This window comes from Orussus abietinus, unplaced genomic scaffold, assembly GCF_000612105.2.
Source record: "Orussus abietinus isolate OABI.00-Male unplaced genomic scaffold, Oabi_2.0 scaffold12, whole genome shotgun sequence".
Taxonomy (NCBI): domain Eukaryota; kingdom Metazoa; phylum Arthropoda; class Insecta; order Hymenoptera; family Orussidae; genus Orussus; species Orussus abietinus.
Window position 1 is genome coordinate 1,371,982 of NW_019395990.1, and position 21,531 is coordinate 1,393,512.

The following is a 21,531-nucleotide window of genomic DNA, read 5'->3' on the forward strand; positions in this document are numbered from 1 at the left end:
CGCCGGAAATACGAGGCGGAGGAGTTTAAGTTGCTCGAGGCTAACCGCATTCAGGATTTTCGGTCCTTCTTTATTCGTCTCTAAGAACTGGAGAGGTATAAAAAGGAATTATTAATACTTAAGGTAGACACGTTCGCGTATATACACGGACAAATGGCGGACGGAATGTACAACGTCGACGAGACCCTTTCCAAAGCAGTCGCTGCCGATTGGACGGCGCAAAGATTGCCACCAAGTCCGTTACCGGGGAAAATATCTCGTCGAGGGCGATCGAATCAGTGGGAAGGAGGATCCCCCGAGTCCGCCAACCGTAGCTTTGGGATTCTCGCTTCTCGGATACGAAGAATCGTAAAGCCAGGTTCTATGTCGATTCCTCGATTTTCTAGAAACGCGTCGACCACGCGCTTAAGGAAGTCGCGAATCGATAATACCGACACAAAGTTTCAACGACGCGAATTGGAAAGTAACTTGGATCGTTGCCGCGATCGCGGTGCAAGAAATGACATATAAAATTATCGAAAATTCTCTTTATCGAAAAGTCTGGCGAGTCGAAATCCATCACCGGGAGGATACTCGACCGCGTTCCAAAGTCGATCTCTCTCTCCTCGAGAGGTCGATTTCTTGGTCGCGTCTCGCGTCGGCGCCGAGCAGCACGAAAAGAGGAAATGGAAGAACGTTTCCCTCGTCACTGATCGTCGATCGGTCGATCCTTTGGTTAACTCGACGCGCAACCGCGCTCGTCGCTTCCGTCGGAGCATTCGAGGAACCCGTTGCAGACGCGCGACTTTGGCAAACACTCGCCCAGGGGACACCTGTGGCCCTTGCAGGAACTCGTCGAAGGGGCCAGCTTCTCCTCGGCTTCGGCGGTGACGCGTCTTATCCAGGGCAAGTAGTGGAACACCTTCGTGTAGACTCCTGGCCTGCCTGGCCTGGCGCAACCGTAGCCGTTCGAAGTGATACCTACGGACGATGGAGGACCTTAATAAGAGTCGTCGCCTCGGGCAGGAGCCGAGCGGGTACCTTGAAGGGTGTATCGGTTGTCCTGTCCGGGGCAGACCAGGGGTCCTCCGCTGTCCCCGAGACACGCGTCTCTGCCGCCGTCCTTGAGGCCGGCGCACACCATGCCCGAGGTGATCCTGTAGAGCGGAAGAAACAGGGTCTTCCTTCGGCATTCCTCGGTCGAGATCATCGGCAGATCGACTTCCTGCAGAGTGTCGGCTGAAAATCGAAAGGGAGCATTCGTCGACTTGTCCCGGATCCGACCTATCCGACGTGGAAATGGACTCACGAAATATCCGCCCGATCTCGAAGAGCTGGCCCCAGCCCGTGACGGTGCACACGGCGCCCGTTTTCGGCTCGACTTCCGGAAGACACACCGGTCTGACGTAGTCGCTGAAAGTCACCGGCCTCTCGAGCCTGAGGAGCGCGACGTCGTTGATGAAACCGTTGTCGACGTAGTCCGGGTGCAAGGACACGTGATCCAGCCGGAGGATCTGCTCGTGAGGGCTCGGGAAGTTTCCTCTTCTGGTGGTGCCGATTCTGGCGACCCAGTGCTCGTTCTGGGTCCTGCAACGATGGGCAACCGTTACGCGTCCTGGCCGGCGTCGCGGTCGAGGCATTACCGGAAAACTTACCGATAAAAGCAGTGAGCCGCGGAAACGATCCACCGGTCGTCGATCAAGGCTCCTCCGCACTGATAATCGCCTTCCTTGTACAGTGCCACTTGCCAGGGCCAGCTGCCAACGGAGGAGCTTCCACCCCCGACGATCCTGTAACGGCGAGACGATTGTCTTCGACGAGCGTTCCGGGATCGGGAATGCGAGGATCGATTTGAAACTCTGGACGATACCTGGCTTGGGTGGGAAGCTGAGTCCTTATTCCGCACTCGAGGTCCTTGCACTTCACCTTGAGGACCTCCCCACCGGGACAGTCGGAAGGTTTGAACGTCAAGCCGCTCTTGTCCGAAGATTTCTCATTGTGGGTCAGACCGTAGTACAGTCGATTCTTTGATCCAGACTTCTTATCCTCCGTGACGCGTTCCACTCTCTCGTAATCGCTGCCGTGAGTTGCAACAACGGATATCGAATTAAATCAGGGAATGCCGAAAATTATTGGGATTTGCCCGGGGCAACGAGTGGAATGCAAATAGTACCGATATGTTATCGCCTTGCACACGGCTCGACCCAGGTCCTCGATAGTCCAGATAGCGCGCCGTTCCTGGAGGAGATTCTCCATTCCTCCGAGACAGAGTTTCCCCCACTTGCCGTTTTTCCTCACGCTCAGAAATCCGTTGCTGCCGTATCCGTTAGCTTCCCGAGGAACGACGTCGACGCCTCCCAACGGGGGCCCGTTCGCCCGGAGAACGTGATTCTTCTTCGCGTTTTCCGAGATCTCTCTGCCGGACACTCCGGCCACGGAATCTTCGCCCGTGTCTTCGGGAAGTCGGTCGAGAATTTCCCCGGGCCGTGGGGTCCCCTTCGAGGCCTCGGACCCCGTAATTCTCCCGGCACCTTCCGAGCTCCCCTTCGTCTCGGAGTCGACGGCCTCTCGGTCCCTCGCGGTTTCCGCCCTCCAAGGGAGGACCTCGCGTCGCTCGAGTCCCGCGCCAGGTTGACGAATTTCTTCCGGAAGCGTGGACGGGATCTCCGCGTCCCCGGAACTCGATTCCGAATCCTCGATCAAGGCCGCGCAGCGTTTCTCGTCGTCGCCCCCGGGGCAGTCCTTGAAGCCGTCGCAGACTCTTTCCTGGTCCACGCAGGATCTACTGTTGCCGCACACGAATTGTCCCTCCCTGCACCATTCTGCAATCGTCGGTCAATTATTTCTTTCCCTCGGGAAGCCAATCGGGGCGAGTCCGGAAAACGATTTTTACCGCAGCCGGTCTCGTCCGAATAGTCCCAGCAGTCGGCCGTCCCGTCGCAGATCTTGCGATCCAGTAACTGCGCCCTCAAGAAGTCCGCGCAAGTGCAGTTGGCTTCGTCCTCGGACGATCGACACTCTCCCAGCATGTTGCACCTGGCACTCGAGGGCAAGCACTTGCCGTCCTCGCACCGGAATCCGAAGCACTTCTCTGCGGATACGAGGAGTCGATTGGAAGGGACATCGATCCGACGGAAAATATCTAACTCGCGGCTTTGGCGTCTTTTGACAACGCGCGAGGTCTTACCCGGAGCGGTGACGGGGTTTCCCTCGGTGGTGGGATCCTCCATCCTGTTCAGGATCTTCGTCAAGATCCGCACGCCGTCGCGGCTCAGGGTGACGCTCGAAGAGAAGTTTCTCGGGCCCGTCCCGTTCCCCGTGGAGACCTCGGCTATCTTCTTCAGGGCCTCGAAGTCGACCTCGTGGCGACGATCCTGCGGATCCAGGGGCTCCGAGAGGCCGCCCGGTTTCGCGCTCGTCAGATTCCTCGCCGAATTTCCGGGGTCTTTGCCGGTCCTGACCTCGGCGAGCTGCTTCAGCTTCTCCAGAAGGAGTTTGCTCTCCTCGAGATTCGAAGTCCTCCCGTCGGTCTGGCCCTCGGCCGGTTCCGATTCCGCGATTCCGAGGTCCTCGACCTCCCTCGATTGAGTCAGGTGGGACGTATCGTGGATTTCCGGCAAAGAAGTGGAGTTCGTCACCGTCAGCCTCAGGACGACTCGCTCGCCGTCCGCCTCGGAAGCGATCTCGGTGCTAATCGACGTGACGACCTCGACCTCTTCCCGAAAATCCTTCGCCTTGGGCGTCGTCGCTCCCTCGTCGTCCGTCTCTAAATTTGGAAATACCGAGTGATTAGATCGCCGTTCTTTCTTCAGGGATCTAGTTCCCTACTCGAGATCTACGGTCACGAAGTTCGACGGGGCGTGCGTAAACCGGAAGCGAACGGAACCGAACGGCCGCTAAGCCGAAAACGATCCAAGTCGGTCGCGGCGAGTCCTCGGAAAAGAGGTCGAGGACGACCCTTTCGCACCTGCGGCGACGTCGTCCGAAGGGCCTCCCCTCTCGATTTTCCGCTGCTCGTCTCGCGGGCCTCCGAAGAGGTCCTCCAAAATGGCGACCTCGACGTCTCGCGACGTCGACGCGCTCTGCAGGATCCTGGTGGACTTGTCCCGGTCGATCTTGGGCCTGGGCCTGAGGGGTCTGCCGATCCCGCTGTTGCTCTTGGCTGGTGCCAGCGTCGCGCGATCCTCGACGACGTTTGCCTTCAAGGTGTCGTTGTAGGTCGTCCTTCTCTTTTCCTGGTGACTCGCCGTGGGCTTTGCCTCCAGCGGGTCGCCATTGGGCAAAGAGTCCTCGTTCCGGTCGTTGTCGTGCTGTACGGTGTCGACTTCCACGTAAGTCGAGTTCCTGGGTGTCGAATTTTCCGAAAGCCCGCTTTGGGTCACGTTCAAAGGACCCCCGTCGGTCTCTTCTCCTCCCGCGGGGGTCGCACCGGGGTTTCCGGCCCGGTCCTCCGAGGGGAGCTCCGAAAAGGGAATAACGTCCGGACTGTCCGTTCCGGCGTCGACTTTTCCAAATCCAGTCGTTTCCAATTTGGTCAAGCGGACGATCTCGGTGGTCTCGTCGATTTCGGTCCCGTTGGATGTCGTGCGCCGGACGACGACGGGGAGGTCGTCGACCGTCTCTGGCAGCGACGAGCGATCCTTCTGGGCCGCATCGGCGTCGACCAGGTGATCAAGAACGAAGGTGATCTTGTCGACGGGGATCGTGTGCCGGAACGGTTTCGCGGTACCGCGGTTCTCCACCAAGATGGGTCTGGCCGCGCCGTTTAGGTCGGGGGTTCTGTAACTCGTGTAAACGGGACCCCTCGGATTCTCCTCGACCCCCTTTGCGTCCTCGCTCTCGGCGGCAATATCGGAGAAACGATTTCTGCCCTCCGCGTCGATCTCGGCCTCCGGAACGGGTTCCGCGACCCCGATTCCGGATATCTGACCGAGCAAGGTGTACGGAGTGGTCGAGTCCGTCGTCGAGGCATCGAGCCCGACCGTTTCCGTCCAACCGGGCCGCTCCCGCGTTTCCGAGACGCCTTGGCGAATCCGGGAGGGACTTTGGATTTCCGCCGCCATTCCGTGAAAGCCGGAGGACGTCACCGGAGATCCCGAGGACGTCCTCAGGTGCACGTCGTAAGTCTCCTCGGGAAGTCGACCGGCCACTTCGATGGCCTCCGACGGGTACGGGGCGCCCTCTTCGAGGACCCGAGGGGGATCCTTCTTGAACTTGCCGTTCACCCTAAAGTTCACCATCTCCTGAGGCACTATTCTGTCCCTGGGGAACGCCGTTTCTCCTAGGTAAAGGTCCTCCGCCGCGGGAACCGGGTCGGGTCTTCCCGTCGATGCCGTTTCCGGAATCGGTCCCGGTTCCGCGTCGATCGAGCCGGGGACTATCGGTTTCCAGGGTGAGGTCTCGAATTCCGGGCTGAACAGCTCGCTGGCGTTTGGCGTCGTCGACGAAACGGGCGGCGAGGTGCTCGCGGTCGTCCTTCGACGACTCGCCGGGGAGGGGACGACGTTCGGGCTATCGGTGCCGGGACTCGTTGACGTCGTCGTCGATTCCTTTGTTCCTTTCGTCGGAGCTCGCGCGACTTCCACGGTGGTCGCCCCCTCGGGCGTGGATCCGCTCGTCGTGTTCAACTTCGTGGCCTTGTAGGTTCCCTGGATGGTCGGGATGTTGCCGAAGTCTATGTCGGCCTCGTCGGGCTCGATTTTGGTCGGCTTCGGTTTACTCCTGGTGCCGGTGATCAGCGAGCTGTTCCTGCTGGGTCTCAGCAGGCCGTTCTTCGTGATCATCGCGTTCCTTTGCTGATTCGCCTGCGGGCCGCTCTTTAGACTCCCGCCGGTCTCCCGATCGATTCCTTGAAGAATAAACCGCGAAGGCGTTAGTCGCGAATCGACGGCCCCGCTCCCGTTCGGGGACTCACTTTTGACGGTGACGCTGCCGAGGTCCAGCTCCATGGACTCGAAGAGCGACGACGAGGAGTAGGTCTCTTTGGCTATGACGTCCACGATCGCGTCCTCGACGTTGGCGATCGTTCTCGGGATCTTCCTGCGGTCCAGGTAAATCCTGAAGAAGACTCGCAGAGTACCGTTCTCGAATCGGTCGATCACCGCGTTCTTGTAGGCCGCCCCCAGGATGCTCCTCCTGAAGAGCAACTCGAACTGGGAACGCAAAGACGGACGCGTTTCCCATTAGACATCGATACGACCGAAAACATGCATAAGGTTTTGCCGCGCCTCGACTCACCATGTTCTTGTACTTGCGCTCCTTTTCGCGAAACACCATGCTGGTGTTCAACTTGAGCATCGGATTGTATCGCTCTCCTCGGACGACCCTGAAGCTGCAGAAGAACCCCACGATGGCTGAAAAATCGTAATCAACGCGAGAACGTTAACGACTGGACCGAGGGACGATCGTTGAACGAGCCAACTCGCGGAGCCGATCGTCAACGGATTCGTGAAATCCCAGACTCGCCGCTCACCGTTTTTGGAGTCGGTCCGGAGGGCTGCAACGAAAAAGGAAAGCGGTCGTTACGACGCCGATTCATCGGGGGTTATCACCGGTCTACTTAATCCGTCGAGAACGAACCTCCCATCCACAGCGCCAGTCCAGCTATGGCGAGGACCGCGAGCAAGACGAGCATCGCCGTAACGATTAGCACCGCGCTGCCGATTTTCCATTTGGAGCTGCCCTTCTTGCTCCTGGAGGGCGCCGGCACCCCCTGCACCCCCGGCACCGTCGACCACGTCGACCTCGGCGGCAGATAAAAGTCGCTCTGAAACGAAAAACGCGCCCCGGAGTCGATACTTTCTCGGCATCTTCGGCTCGAATTCCGAGTCTCCCGTTACGCGGGCCGAGTAACCTCGGTCAGGAACGAAACGATAAAATTTCGCCTAGCGGTACCTCGAAGGCCCACGCCCCGCGAGGATCGCCGCGTCTACCGTTACGAGACGTCGCCGACTCCCTGGAACGCGACCGAATCGGCGAGCGCTCCTCCGACCTCGGGCCGCTCAAGGATCGAAATTAAAATGCAAGTGGTGCAAGGATGTCGCGGAGGAGTCCCCGCCTCGCGGCCGTGCTCGAGGTCGATCGGCGCCGAGACGCGCGACGCTCGGTTCTCGGGAAGATTCGAGTCGGCGTCTCGTTGCGTCACCGCGATCGCGCCACGCTCCAGATACGACGGTCCGCATTCGGGTCGCGGCCGGTCGCGAGCGGTCGCGGCTTTTGGACGTCTCCCGAGTCTCGGGCGCTTGACTAGCGGCTCCGAGGGCGAGGATCGTCGGCCCACTGGGCCGTGACCCGGAGGGCAAGGATCTCCCAAGGACGCGCTCCGGTTCGTTCGACTCGTTCTCGCCGCGCTCTTCCAGGTATTTCTCGGAGCCTCTTCCGAAAAGACCGCTTTCGCGCCGTTAGCGCGCCGCTCGAGAAAAACGAGAAGGCCTCGCCGAGACGAGACGAGTTCCCGAGCCTCCCCGTTTTTCCCCGGCGGAGTTCAAGGTCGCCCTCGGAGTCGATCGGGACCCATCCCGAGGCCGGCCGAAAGCGGGAGGAAAAAATGCCGCCGCGGTCCCGTGGCGGGGAAGGAGGCGACTCGGGTCCGTTGAACCTAACTGTCGGCCATCGCGGTGGCTGGTTCTAGCTCAAAATGGCGGTCCCTTTTCCGCGCCGCCCCGGGAAACTCTCGGCGAAGGAAGGAAGCGGAGGGCGCTAACGGGACCGCGGGCCCCGTTCGAGAGGACCCACCTCCCGCCGGGGGAATAGCGGTACCCTCCCCGGCCGTTTCTCCTTTTCCGGCCACCGAGGGGAAAATTGGAATTCCGGGCGAGCGGCCTCGATTCGCGTTCGCTACGAGGAGCCGAAAAACGGATCCTCCAACGGGTTTCTAGGCGGCCGTTCGTCCCGGCGGCGAGAGCGGAAAGGAAGCGGAGGCAAGGCCAAGGTTTCCCTTCGGGGCCGGGGAGCAAGGGACGCCGCCGACTTCGGAATGCTTCGAGGGTCGCTCACTTGGTAGGGGTAGGCCCCGCTCCTGTAGAAGCTTCCGGTGGTCATCGCGGGGTGACTCTTGCCGCTCCCGCACATCGACGCCATTTCGACGCGCTTCCTCAAAGTCCCAGGACGTCCCCGTCCATCTCCCCCTTGGCCCCTTTCCGGCTCGCTCCGATCCTTCCGACCGCGGTCGGAATCGCTCTAGGAGCTCCGCGTCGAAGGCCTCCGCCTGGAAGTCCCGACGAAACGATCCCTCGCGGGCACTGTGCGAGGCGTCGAAGATGGGCACGGTCGGCACGACCGAGGTCTCGCGGCGGCGGCGGCTGGGCACCGACTGAGGAGCGCGCCGGCGGCGTCGCTCGTCCCGCCGCTCCGCGCCGGCCGACTCGAGGGGACCTCGAGGGGACCTCGAGGGGATCTCAAGGTGGCTTTTTGCCTCGCGAGGAGGGTACCGCCGCCTTTTTCCAAATTCTCCCTCGGAAATTCGTCCTCCTCCTCGACGCGGGGCGGGTTCGAGGACCTCGCCTCCGAGCGCGGCAACCGCGCGCAAGGTTAATGTCTTTCGGATCGCGATATAAACCGATGGGAGATATCGATGCCCGGGAGGCGGACGAGGCGCTCGCTCCCTCGTCCCGCAGCCGTTGACCTTAGAGATTTAAATCCCGCCTCTGGCTGAAATCCGGATCGACTCCGAGGGGCTTCTCGAAGATCGCCCCCGGTCTCGCGTCGAGCCATTTTCGACATCCGCACCTGGTCCGCGTAATTGGGCGGTCGCGCCCCGCGGCCGCTCCGGGTTTAAGATTTCGTGCCGGTTCTTTTTTTTTCTTGCCTTTATTTTCAAACGAAGCGACTTCGAGAGAAGGACCGACGCGACCCGTCCTCGACCTCGTCGGTCTCGGCCGAGGGGACGGCGATGGGGACGAGACTCGACTCGCGGGGGTCGCGCGCCCATTAAGGTAATTATTCGACGGATTGCGGCTTTTCCTCGCCGCCGCTCGCATAGTCCGACTCCTCGCGAACCCGCGAGAGGAGACGCGAACCTCGACGCTTTTCGGGGCCTTCCCCGTTTGGCCGCGGACCTCCGCGGGTTCGCGGGAGTCGCGGAAAGGACAAAACGTGGCGCGGCGAGACAGAGGCCAAGGGCTGCTCCCGAATATCCGCAAAGCTACGAGACGGCCGGCCGAGGGAAGAGAGCAAGAGTGGTCCCGAGCGTTACGATGGGAAAAACGACCGAGCGGTGGAATGCCTGGCGGATTCCGAGGAGCGTTCCGCGGCCGGGAACGCGCGGAACGGGAGGAACGGCCGACCGACCCGCGACTCTCGATTTCTCGAATCCGATCCCGGGGGAACGGTCGCGTCCCGAGCGGGTTCGGGGAACCGCTCTCGTCGTCGCGCTTCCGGCGCGCGAGCGATAATCGATCTCGGAGCCATCCCGGTCGGGCCGCAAATTACGGTTTTTATCGTTCCGCGGGTTCGGCCGGTCGGTCCCCGGGGCCGAGCGATTCGGCCCGCGGCCAAGATCGATCGGAAAGTCTCCGCGTCGCTCGGCGGTCCCTTCGAGAGTACGCGGGGGAATGCCGGGGCTCGCCTCGACGGCGCTTCTCCCGACGCCCGCCAGAAGGGCGTCGCCCCTCCCTCCGATTTATCGCTCGACATTTTTTATTACCTTTCGATCCGCTGAATATTTAACGACCGCGTCCCGGCCTGTAATTCTTTATTCAGATTTTCGTGCCGTTCGCGCGGTCCCCCGCTGGCCGGGAAATCGGCTCCTTCGGAGGACTCGCACCGCGGGAGGGAGGGAACGGGTTCGGTCCTTAGGACTCCCTCTCGACCGCCTCGAGGATCCTCTGGAAGGCCTCGGGACCGAGGCCGAGGAAGAGGGAAGCCTCCGCGGGCGCCGACCTCCGTCTGCGCAGGAAGTAGTCCTCGTAGTCGTCGGCGTTGGGGGGATTCACCTTGGCGTAGTAGAGGGCCGCGAAACCGCTGTATATCAGCAGAGCGGCGGTGGCAAGCTGTCGGGAAGAAACGCCAGAGTCATCGTCGGTCGTCGTCCGTCGTCGACGCTCGCCTCGGAGGACGTTCCTTGCGAGGTGCTCACCTGAAATACGGCCCAGAACTTGTAACTTCCCTCGTTGATCAGGAAGTCGTAGTATCCGTTCCAGTGGTCGGACTTCGGGCCGGCCAGGGCTCTCGCGGCGCCGTCGCCGTCCTCCTCGTAGTCGTCGCCGTCCTCGGCCTCGCGGTCCCGGTCCCCGTTGGACTCCCGTCTGTCCGAACACATCGAGGCGACGGTAACGATCCGACCCCACGAGGAAGGACGCTTTCCGTATAATTACCTGAGCGCTCTCGGAGTCGTGGCGACCGCGAAGCTTCTCGGAGCGGTGGTCGTTTCCGGTTCCGCCGACGCGGCCGCGAAATCGACGTCCCCTTCCGGCGCGGGGCCGCGGAGCGCCGAAGCCGAGGTCGAGGAGAGCCAAAGGACGAGGACGAGGAAGAAGAGGCCCCCTTTCATGGTAGCTGAAATTCATGACGCGGTCTCATTCCTCGTCGGCGACGGAGAGAAGCGGCGACCTACCGAAGCCTGCCCGGAGACGCCCCGGGGATTCGCCGGCGGAAGCTTCGAGTCGGGGGATCCTTTCCCGCCGTCGCGCCGCATCACAGGGAGCGGTCGACCCTCGAGAACCTCCTCGTCGCGGAGGGCTCCTTCGGCCGCGGCATTCGCGATCTCCCGCAAGCGGTGGGCTGTGTCCCGGCACGCGAAGATTCGAGGACCGCGCTTCGGGGGACTCCACGAGGAACTGCCTAGGAGTCGCGGGGCGTCGAGGTCTCTTCCGTCGAGCCCCGAAGACCTCCGTAACTGTAACGCGAGAAACGTTAAGCAAACCTCCCTTGCGCCACGCTAAAAGTCCTAATTGTTACGGATCTCCCGGGCGAGCCGTGCCAGGGGATAGGAAGATTCCGCTCCTCCCCCGCCGGGAATATTTTTTACAAATTGACCTCGTCTAGCTCGCGAGCTCGCGATCCAAGTGCCACGGAAAAAGTAACGCGATGCTCCGCGAGACCGTGCAAACGCGACATATCTGGGATGGCCATATATTAGACCGTACAATTAACGGACCGGACCGAGTCCCGTTGAAACGATACTCTAATCGCGAGGTGATAATTATAGGGACTTTTCGGCCCGTTGCGAGTTCGGTCGGAAGTACTCCACGATGCATTCTTGCCCTCCTCGTTGTTGTCCCGGAATGCTCGAGATTCCGCGGGAATTTTTCAAGATCTCGATTATACGTTCCTGGTTTTCTTCCGATCTGGCTTTTGGAATTAAAATTAAATTTATTCCCGCCTTTCCAGAATTCTCCGACCCGGGGATAAGAATTTTCAAAGACAGGATAACGAAGGAATTTGCCGATGGAAACGGAGGCCCTACTTTCGATACTCGCGTTTCGTAAAGTAAACTTCATAAATTAATGATAACGCCGTGAGGAAATCGTTCGTTGAAGATGTTGTCTGGACGCAATGAGGATCAACGAAACGGGGAGAAAACAATTCATGCGACTTGGTTTCAATTTATTTACACAGCTTCTCCTAGCTCGTAATCCTTACAATTATCGGCACGCGAGTGCCGGGAGAATATTAATATATTTTACAACTAATAACTTGAAACGTTCCGCGCTTCCGGGGAGACGACGATTGGCCGACGTTTCGCTGACGTGACGGTTTGCTTCATCGAGGCTCGAAGGTCCCGACAGGATTAAGCTCCGTTCCTTTTCTCCAGGATCGGAACCGGCAACTCGATCGGTCAGCCCGTGAGTTTTCATCCAAATTTTTTAGCGGCGTTCTCGATACTTTCCAAAACTCTGACCGTTCCATCCATCCATCCAGGCGTGTCGATTTGCATCCCACCGCTTCTCTCGTGATGATGATCGTGATCGTGATGGGACACCGCGTTGTGTAGATTTTCCGGAAGGTCGATCTTGTGTCTAGCTATGCTCTTCAACACCAAGGCAGCTATGTAGACGATAAAGTAGATGCTGAAGTACAGGGGAATGTACCAAAGCTTCCTACCGATGTAATAATAGGAATACGGCCTCTTGTTCACCCGTTGATCGTTCTCCTCCGAATGATCGTTATCCTGCTCGTCGTCGTGATGATGAAAATGATGCTGAAGCTCCGGAGGCCGATCGTAAACGATTTCAGGCCGATGAGGACGATGATCGTGTTCGTGAAAATAAGAATCATCGATGAAAGGTGGTTCATCCAACTCTCCGTAGTTATTCGCTTTGGGAGGAGAATCCTCCTCGAAGCTCGTTGGTCTCGATCCTGGTCCCGAATCGAAACCACCTCCTGGTCCTTCGGCTTCGAAAGGGTCAGACTCCGGAACGTAGGAAGCTGGGATCTTCCGAAACGGAATAGGTTTGATTTAGCCGACGAAGGTACTTTTATTTTTATCCTAATGCTTACTTTAGAGTTTGGATCCATCGAGGAATAACCATCGACGGAGATGGCAGGCTTCGAATCGGATTCCCAATTGGAAAAATCCCCGGCCCCAAGGTAAGTTGGTTTGGAGAAGGTAATTCCCGAAGATGCACTTCCGAAATTCGGCGTTCCGGAAGCGCCCGAATCCTTCAACGAGGTCGGACGATTTTTCTTCCCCCCGTTATCGAAATTCGCGGACGGAGAAAATCGGTCTTGAGGTTTTCTTCTGGACGAGGAACCCTCGATCTTTGATAAAGCCTCTTGGTCTATCGTAGAGTACCTTGGAAAAGGAAGAAATGAATACGTAAAACAATAATCGTTATACTCAACAGAGTTTAACGGCAAACGGAGAAACGGCCGTGCATTCAAAGGGAATGAAGGCGGAATGTTTATTCATTTACTCACTTTCTGGGAGGGAGATAATCAACGGCCTCCCCATTTCCGAGTCGAGGAGTTTTCGGTGGCACGTAAATCGGAGACACGGTTATGCTTATGCCTTGCACGCCTCTGCCCTTAGTTTGTTGAACGGTGGTTAAATTGTTAGACCTAAAAAGAGGAAGACCTTTCGTGAAAATAATTTTTTATTTCTATTTTCTGCGTCCCAACGAAAGAACTAGTTTCAAAAGTAATCTCATTTCTTAGCATATCAAAATCGAAACGACGAAAGACCGTGTAGAAAAGAAATGTTTACCTAGACGTCCAAAGAACGGGGGAATTTTTCGTTTCGTGACTTTCTTCACCGTTTTTTGACACTCTTGAATACGTCACTTCTGGTTTATTGGCTGACCCTGCCAAATACGCAAACGATACGAAAATAAAATATTGGAGAAACATTTCTCTCGGATCTGCTGAACGAATGATCGGCAGAGAAGGTTTCTTCGTATATATATAGACTCGTAACTGTTCTCGAATGGAAGCCTGTTGGGACCTTATTGACCGATTGCATCCGTTGAGTTCCACCTTGTCCCTTTTTCATTTATTAATTTGAATGTTCATTGCCACATTACAAAGAATCGATTCGATTGCCTTTTGAGGAATATAATTTTAAAAGGCAATCTTCGAAATTGCCTGGAGGGACCTTCGGAGTCTCGAGAGATGGACAACATATTCCCTGGCAATGAACTCGTGCTAATTACTCGGAAAAAGCTCTAATTTACTTGACAAACTGCAACGAGACCGTTATTAACGTTTCGAAATTTCTACCACCTCTGGATAACGATAAGATATCCTCCGTTAAAAAAAAAAGGATCGCATAATTTACTTAACTTTCATTTCAATTGAAAAAGTGGAACTGAATCGAGAAGTTTGTAAATTCATCGAAGATAGTTTATTAATATAAATTAAGCTACGGCAGGTAGCAAGTACGTTTCACCATTTGTGCGTGCAAGTAAAGTTGTGAAAGGAACATCTTTAAAATTTATTCGTTACCATTACCTAGGATATTACTTGATGTTTTTTTTTAATCTTCAACACACTTCACTGATAAAAATATACATATGCTACATTTTTGTTTCCCTTAGGAGGTAAGAAATTTCTAACTAACGTGCGATAAACGCATATAAAATATACGATACAATTCCCAATGATTCATTAAGTCAAAGTGACGTGTTCTAAAAGTGGATTTTTCACAATCGTCGGTGCGATCAAAACCTTAACTACCGTTAAATGTATAATAAATACAGAGTAAACCGTCTTATAGGAATAATCATGTTCGATTGACTGACGGTGCGAGGCGGAGTTTCCACGGGGAAGGTCTTACGTCTAGCAATACTACGTCGAAACATAAATACTTATAAATTAAAAAAAAAAATCAACGTTCCGTTAATTGTACCGTCACTAGTTGCATTAAGACTACTGTACAACGCAAAACTCGCGGTTTCGCAAATAATCACCTTAGGACACTTTCGAGCTTCGTCCTCCGAAACCCTCGGAATGGCCATCCGGTTATTTCTTTATTTCCGGTTCTCTTTCGACGATTACGTCGTACTTTCCGTCCTTTTCCCTTTCAAATGCTGGATTATTGACTCCACTGTCTAAAATCCTTTTACGAGGGCCATCTTTTTCGTGATCGTCGGAGACGATTTTTAGATCGACGCTCTTTCTCTTCTTATCCGAAATCCGCTCGATCTTGTCTAGATTTTTCGCGTTGTTGGTAGTTTCGATTTCATTGGAATCTACCTCGGGATTCTCTTTTTCGGAATCATCGGCAAAAGCCTTGTTCTCCGTTCCAGCGATGATTTTTTCGTTGACACCGTCTTTCGTTGAGGCTTTCATCTCGATAGTTCCATTTTCCAGGCCACCCGTGTCCTTCGGAGGCTTGGGCTTCTTCTTTACAATGTCATTACCCTCGACCTGAGGACGCTTCTTCAGGTAAGCCATGTTAAAAATGTAGTAAATTACGCCGGTCGCTAAAGATACGACCGCAAAGATTTGATAGGTGGGACGAGTGCCAAAGGCTTTCATTAGATATCCTCCGATCAAGCTGCCGCAGCCCCTGCCTGAACATTAAATACTTCTTTTAATAACTGAAATATATTTTCCTAAGTCAACCAGGGATTTCATTACCAACTCCGTAGTATAAGCCTGCCAGCAACCCTTGTATCGAGCTGTCAGTGGTGGTGGTTGACAGTCTAGCAGCATAAGTCACCGCAGCTGTAAAGCTAAGAGAGGAAGTCACCGATTCCATAGCTTCAAAAATCAAGCAATGCCAGGGATTGTATATCATAGAGTACCCTGAAATAATGGTAATTAACCGATTATTAATAATAAAATCTTAGACGTTAATTATAGATAGGTTTCGAAATATAATTGAAACCACCGATGTGAAACAATTTGGAGCAGTAATTAATCATATTCGAACTGCCCCTTACCTAAGAGTCGGATGGCGTAAAAGACGAATCCCACAAATAGCACATTGGCGTGTCCAATCTTCTCGATAATTGGCCCAGACATGACGAGCAAAGGAACACCCGCAATTCCTCCAACCGTTATAGTAATTCCCATCAATGATCTGGACCCACCCAGATCCTGCAGGAGCCAAAATAGGAAGGACTCGATGTAACCCCAAGCCGTGCCTGAGTAGATCATAATAAATGGAGAAGTTTAGTCACTAGGTGACTACCGAATCAAGTCTTTTTTCATGCTCATTTCATCGAATCTTGAAACGGCTTACCTAATACAAAACATGCGATGAGCAGAGCCACGATTTCGATATTTTTCAGCACGCCGATCACGTCACTGATAACGTTACTTGACGGCCGTTTAAATTCCAGGTTAATAGTCAACATGAGAGCTCCTCCTACGATTTTAAGCGCTGCATACAAATAGAATGCCGGTCTGAAAAAATTGTGAGATTTGAAAACGGGGATAACGAACTTTGAATTACAATTTTCGAGGATGCTGGGCGCGCTTTAAAACTCTTAGCCTAAATGCCCACCTGAAATCCGTATATTCCTTTCCGCTGCTGGCATAATCTATCATTAAGCCCGACAGTGGCGAGGAAATCATCCCACCTATGCTGCCATAAATCCTCTGCAAACCGTAATCCGCTTTCTGCTCCCTCAGTATGGCTATGCAGGCGCCTTCGAACATGGCAAATGCTGTCCCCCCGATCATTCCTAAAGACAACGATCGACGTTAAAGCTCTACATTCAATGCTTCATTTGTGACGATGCAACTTTTCGATAAAACTAATTCGTCCTTACCTATAAACACTCTGATAGCAAGATAAAGCCAAAAGGTCAACCGAACGTCGTACTCGATTTCGGTCTGCATATTTGCGCAAACGTCTTTACGAGGTGCGGTCACGATGCATCTCTTACTGCAGGCTTCGATGAGAAGAGTCTTGTAAGGATCTCCTCCTGTCGTGTAATTGACCAGTGGCAAGCTCAACGATACCTTCTGGGCAATTCGATCCGGATTTTCGCAGATCACGGGGTACGGGTCGTCGCTGTTCCATGCTAACTTTTCAACCCGGTACCTTCTTTTCTCCTCTAGCAAATCAATGTCCGTCGCGTTCAGACTCTTCAGTATCGACTTGTACGAGCGGGAGTTAAATTCTTCGCTGGCATTGCCCTGAAAAGGAAGCAAAAATAAAATCTCCAAAACTTGCGAGGGAAACATCTTCGAAAGTACGTGAAAAACTTACTCTCACGTCGGGCAATAACTGCCCAAAGGTGCAAAACGTTCGGTCCTCGGAGATTAATTCCTCCTCCGTGGTGTTCCTTCCTTCCGAAAAGATCTGGGAACAATTGAACTCGAACAATTGGCTGGTCGGAAAGAAAAAGGTGCTCTTCGAGAGCTGCCGAATGGACGTCTTGTAGAACTCGTTGTTGGTCAGCTTGCGGTGCTCCCTGACGTCGTCCACCGCGGCCACCTCCTGCAACGAGGTTCGACTTTCAACCGTTTATAAAAAAAAAGGGAAAGGAAAATTGACTCGGAGAGGTATTCTCGAGTGAAGAAGAGGTCGCCGTCTTACCCGGGGCAGGTCGCTCTTCGAGATCGTGTACTTGAACGAGGAATTCTGTCCGGTGGACGTGTCGTAACGTCTCACCGTGTAGAACCTCGAGGCGAGGATTGCCTCGAGATCTCCTTGGTCGTGCAAATCTACGTGACATGCGTACCTATAATTACCTATAATGAGATTCTCATAGCGGAACGTATCGCTCATGAAAAATACCGACACCTTTCGCGTAAGCAGAATCGACGTTTTGCCACATCGACGCGAGTCGGCGAGGCGATTTATCGTCCGTCCAAATTTTCAGTGAGAAAAACGTGCCGACAAAATCGATGAAACGAAAGCAAAACCTCGGGATAAGTTCTTGCAGTCGGCCGGCGCCAACTTCCGAATCACTTTCATCGGTGAGGTAGCGACGCGCGAATGCCTTTTTGTCTTTCGGTTCGAAAAAACCGGCGGTCGATTTCCACGATCGCGCGAGGCGTTTCCAGAAGCGCGGGTTTACTGGTCTTCGGAGAACGGGAAAAGGGAACTCGATTCTTTGCGCGAATTCCATGGGTTTTCACGCGCCTTTCGCGAGTTCCGAAGAAGTCGCGGCGCGAGATTAATGTCCCGTTTTGCGTTCCGAATACAGGAAGGTAAGAGGCATTATTTTCGCCGGATGCTCGAAAACGAAAGTCCCCTGTTTCTCGCGGATCCACCCCCGGTTTCGTCTTGCTCACCCACAGCTCTCGAGCCTCGTCGCGACTTCGGGCTGCAGTCGAGTCTCGCAGGGATGAATCTGACTCATGGTGTACGTCATCGCGCTCTCGCTTCCGGTGCAGCCCAGGTCGAAGACCGCGCTGTCCGGGAAGTCCACCGTGACTCGGCCGACCGGCACCAAGAGGAGCAGCAGCGACGCCGCTCCACCCATTCCAGAGAAGAAGGCCAGCAAGATCTGCGAGAAATTCGAAGAGGAGGGTCTCTTCTTCCTTTCCTTTCGGACGGTCTAGGCGTCCCCGACTTACCTTGAAATTGCCGATTCGATCCGCGACCAACCCGGCCAGAGGCGGCATAACGATAGCTACGAATGGAGTAACCGCGCTCATTATCGCCGTCTCCTCCACGTTGATCCCCAGCTCTCTCATGTGAATGGTCAAGTAGGGATACAGGACGAACAGGGCTGCAACACGGAGGGACGTCATTTTGCTTCATGCTTCGTTTTCGCGAGCGACCGAATCGCCGGATAAACCTTTCCCGGGGAGGAAGGAAATCCGTTCTTTCTTACTCGACGCCTGGACGAAGAATATCATTTTCAGAGGCAGCAACTCCTTCTGCCGGAAGTCCTTGGCGATGCGCCTGAAGAAGCTTTTGAGCAGCAGCATTTTCCGCGGTGTCGGGGCAACTGGCCGTTCTTGAAAGATGCCTCCGGGCTCGAAGGAAATATCGCGGGCTCACCTCGAACGGTCGACTTCTTTCCACCGTTCCGCATTCGTCTGTCCTTTAAGCCCAAAAAATTCCCATTAGTTCCGTGCCTCTTTTAGCGGAGAGGATTTTTTTCGCCATCAGAAAGGAAATCTGACGGAGTCGCGAGACGTCACCGGAGTGATCGCTCGGTGCATCGATTCGTGCGCGTATTCACCGAGAGTCTAATGAGTTCCATGAATGTTTAACGTAACGCGACGTGCGAATAAGCCGAACGCCAAAGAATGCGATGCAAAGTATCGGAACGGCGCGTGATAAAAAAAATGGCCGCGTGGCCTCGGCGAGGATTTCTGTTAAGGTCCCCTTGGCCCGACAGAGGAAGAGAACGGTGTCATTTGATCGTCAGGTTTTCGAGTACTTAGCGCGCACCTCGATGGCATCGCGAAAGATCGTTTCGCTATAGAGGGGTTTGCGTCGTTCTTCCCTGCGCTTCCGGCCGAAGAATTGGAAAAAAGGAACCGATTAACAATGACGAGTGCCGACAATTGCTCAACGCCGCGAGAATCGATGACAACCCGAGATCGTAAAATCACGGGGGAAAGAAGATCGCGTTCGCCGAATGATCTTTCCGACCGCGCTTGGCTGATTGGGTGACGAGTTAAAAAAAAAAAAAAGAAGAAGCAAACGCTAAAATCGATCTTGAATTCCGTTCCGAGATTTTCTGGAATTTCGGAAAAAAAGAAATCCCCTTGAAATCTCGATCCTCGCGATAATTTCCAAGTTTCTAGCAATTTTCGCGGACGAGCCGGAAAACAAAAGAGGAGTCGCCGCAATTTTCCGAAACGAGCTGCATTAAAGCGCGCCGGATGTCACCGATAGGTGCGACGATTATCCTGCACCGCAGTTTCCGTCGTCCAGGCACCCACTTTCGGAGACCGCGTTCTCGAGAGCCGAATATCGACGATTCTTCGGGTACGAGTACGAGAGCTTATCTTTCCGGCTCGTTCGACGCTTGCCTCCTGGGGGTCCTTTCCAAATTTGGAGCAAAAGTACCGCCCCAAGTCCTCTAGCGTGGTTTAATAGTCCACGCGACACCACCGAGCCATGTTTTCCAAATACCGCAATCGGTATGTCGCAACTCTCTTCGGTCCGCGACGTTCTCCGAGTTCGATCGACGCCCGAGTTTCTCTAATGTCGCTCGGCGTATCTCGGCAAATCGCAAGGGAATTTCTTTTCGATCGCGTCGCTTCCTTCCGTTTCCGGTCATTTCGGATGACGTCGCGATCGCGCGGATAGAATTTCCGGACGCGAGCCGTAACGTTTGTCGCGGTCCGAGGATCGCAGGGGAGCAATTATCCGGGATCCGTGCAAGAGAGTTGCGTAATCTCGCGTACCCATTCGACGAGTCGAGCCGGGGACGGTTCCGCGGACTCGTATTATTTTTTTTTTTCACCTCTTTCCTTTACGATTTCGTCGCTAATTGAAAACGGAGATTAAACGAAACGATCGCCAGTTTTTCCGTCGCCCCACGAGGGGAGTTTAAAGCCGCGCCGAGGCCGAAGTCTATCCCGCGGACTCGCGAGTTACTCAAAAACCACTCAAAATCCTATTTCACGGAGCAACGAGCCTCCGGTTCGCCTCCGCGTTAACGAGCGCCACGTATTATGCAACGGGTGGACGTCGTCGATCCGCTTCGCGTTTACGGCCCATTATTTTGCGTAATTCTTTATTTACCCGTAAAACCGTCCGGAAGGATCGCCGAGAACCGTCGAACCGCGAAATCTTTTCGTCGCGCCACCGAAATCCCGCCGATTTTCCGCTCAGGATTCTTCCCACCGCGTCTTCCTTTTTTTTTTTTTCCAGTCGCACGAGCGAAGATGATTCCGCACATTTTTTTCCCCCATCGAGAACTCTTTATGGCCAAATCGACTCCGCCGCGTGGATTCGTCGAAGACTCGCGGCGAGAGGTCCGAAAGAGTTCCAGCGAAAACGCGAAGGCGTAGTCGCGGTTTTTCCTTTTCCATTTTCTTTCCGCGACAGGTTTCGCGGATATTGCCGAATTCGGTTCGTGCAGGAGACTCGGCCGACCGCGACGACGGGAAAAATCGTCGTCCCAAGGCAGTTCGAGATGGTACGAGAGATAATTCCCGTTTACGGTAGCGCTCTTTGCGACGTACCGACGAGACGATGGACGCTCTCCCGTGTTGCCTCCTCCGTTCTCCTCGTCCGAGCTATTGCCCCGAGAATCTTACGTTACTCCAGGAGTCTACCAACCTGCGCGTCCTCAAATACCCGCCAATTATCAATTTCGTCCGATTAGACGCGACGCGGCCGACTCTCGGTCCGACGCCCGCGAAGCTCGTCTTGGAGTCGCCTCTGCGCACATCCTGACCTTCGGGGCCCTTCTCCGGCTAGTCGATCGTTCTTTCTCCGACTCTTCGCAATAGATAAATCCTCTTATCCCCGGTGGCCGAGTCATCGCCAGGGCGCGTCAGCCATTTCTTATCCGTGTTCCCTCCGATCGTCTCGAAACGCGCTTTTCATCGTTTGCACTTTGGGCACCGCGATATCTCTCTCCCGGATAGGAAAGAATTTAGGGTAATTGTCGATAATTGTCCAGGATTTTTAGTCCTCGGGATTCATCCGGAATTCTCGTTTGGGATCGAAGTACGAAAGAGCCACGATCGCGAGAAAAATTGTTGTTACGCGGAATTAAAAATCGGAACGAGCGATTGGCCGAGGGACCGTTACTCAAACCGGTTGTAACTTAGTAATGTAGTCGAGTAATTCGACTCGCGATACTCCAACGAGACCATTTTACCCTCCGATCGAAATCGAAATTGCGATCCGTTGCATCCGAAAGCGCACTCGGTCTCACCTAACGTCAGGAGCGTCGAGATCCGGTCCTTCCGCACGGTCGAAGGATCCGTCAAAGTTTAGGACTCCCCGGGAACCGTCGGCCAGTCATCCTTGCGAGAAGAGGCCCACTCGAGCACCAGGACGCGAATATTCGTCCGTTTCCCGCGGGAGCGACTCGTGCCCGACTGACCGCGGTTTCGATTGGTCTCCTTCCGCCGCTGCGATTGGCCGCCGAGTGGGAGAACGTCCTCGACTTCGACCAACCCGGGCGATAGTCGGCTTTCCCGTCCCGCGTGCGCTCGACGTTCTCCGAAATTCTCTGAAATTCTCTGAAATTACCTGCCGCCGTAGACGGCGAAGGGGTCGTCGATTACCACCTA

At 54.8% G+C, this 21,531-nt stretch overlaps 4 protein-coding genes across 4 annotated transcripts; all 4 read right to left on the bottom strand.

The window, feature by feature from the left end:
• Window positions 1–715: 715 nt before the first annotated feature.
• Window positions 716–8,058, bottom strand: LOC105698698. The gene is made up of 14 exons (XM_023434058.1): window positions 7,975–8,058; window positions 6,559–6,745; window positions 6,452–6,475; window positions 6,217–6,332; window positions 5,894–6,131; window positions 3,947–5,827; window positions 3,167–3,745; window positions 2,873–3,070; window positions 2,153–2,801; window positions 1,850–2,056; window positions 1,635–1,769; window positions 1,289–1,566; window positions 1,021–1,218; window positions 716–960 (listed from the first exon to the last, which is right to left on the bottom strand). The coding sequence occupies exons 1-14, from the start codon at window positions 8,056–8,058 to the stop codon at window positions 716–718; spliced, it is 5,019 nt and encodes a 1,672-aa protein (XP_023289826.1).
• Window positions 8,059–9,770: 1,712 nt separating this feature from the next.
• On the bottom strand, window positions 9,771–10,237 carry LOC105698699. Its single transcript, XM_012423167.1, has 2 exons — window positions 10,055–10,237; window positions 9,771–9,968 (listed from the first exon to the last, which is right to left on the bottom strand). Exons 1-2 carry the CDS (start codon window positions 10,235–10,237, stop codon window positions 9,771–9,773), a joined length of 381 nt encoding a protein of 126 aa, XP_012278590.1.
• Window positions 10,238–11,721: 1,484 nt separating this feature from the next.
• On the bottom strand, window positions 11,722–13,266 carry LOC105698700. Its single transcript, XM_023434059.1, has 4 exons — window positions 13,130–13,266; window positions 12,838–12,978; window positions 12,418–12,712; window positions 11,722–12,352 (listed from the first exon to the last, which is right to left on the bottom strand). The coding sequence occupies exons 1-4, from the start codon at window positions 13,264–13,266 to the stop codon at window positions 11,771–11,773; spliced, it is 1,155 nt and encodes a 384-aa protein (XP_023289827.1). The 3' UTR covers window positions 11,722–11,770.
• Window positions 13,267–13,872: 606 nt separating this feature from the next.
• On the bottom strand, window positions 13,873–21,323 carry LOC105698878. The gene is made up of 12 exons (XM_012423492.2): window positions 21,171–21,323; window positions 18,156–18,368; window positions 17,896–18,050; window positions 17,611–17,825; window positions 16,910–17,054; window positions 16,580–16,810; window positions 16,137–16,506; window positions 15,869–16,049; window positions 15,605–15,768; window positions 15,303–15,506; window positions 14,998–15,165; window positions 13,873–14,930 (listed from the first exon to the last, which is right to left on the bottom strand). The coding sequence occupies exons 2-12, from the start codon at window positions 18,250–18,252 to the stop codon at window positions 14,377–14,379; spliced, it is 2,484 nt and encodes an 827-aa protein (XP_012278915.1). The 5' UTR covers window positions 18,253–18,368; window positions 21,171–21,323; the 3' UTR covers window positions 13,873–14,376.
• Window positions 21,324–21,531: the final 208 nt, after the last annotated feature.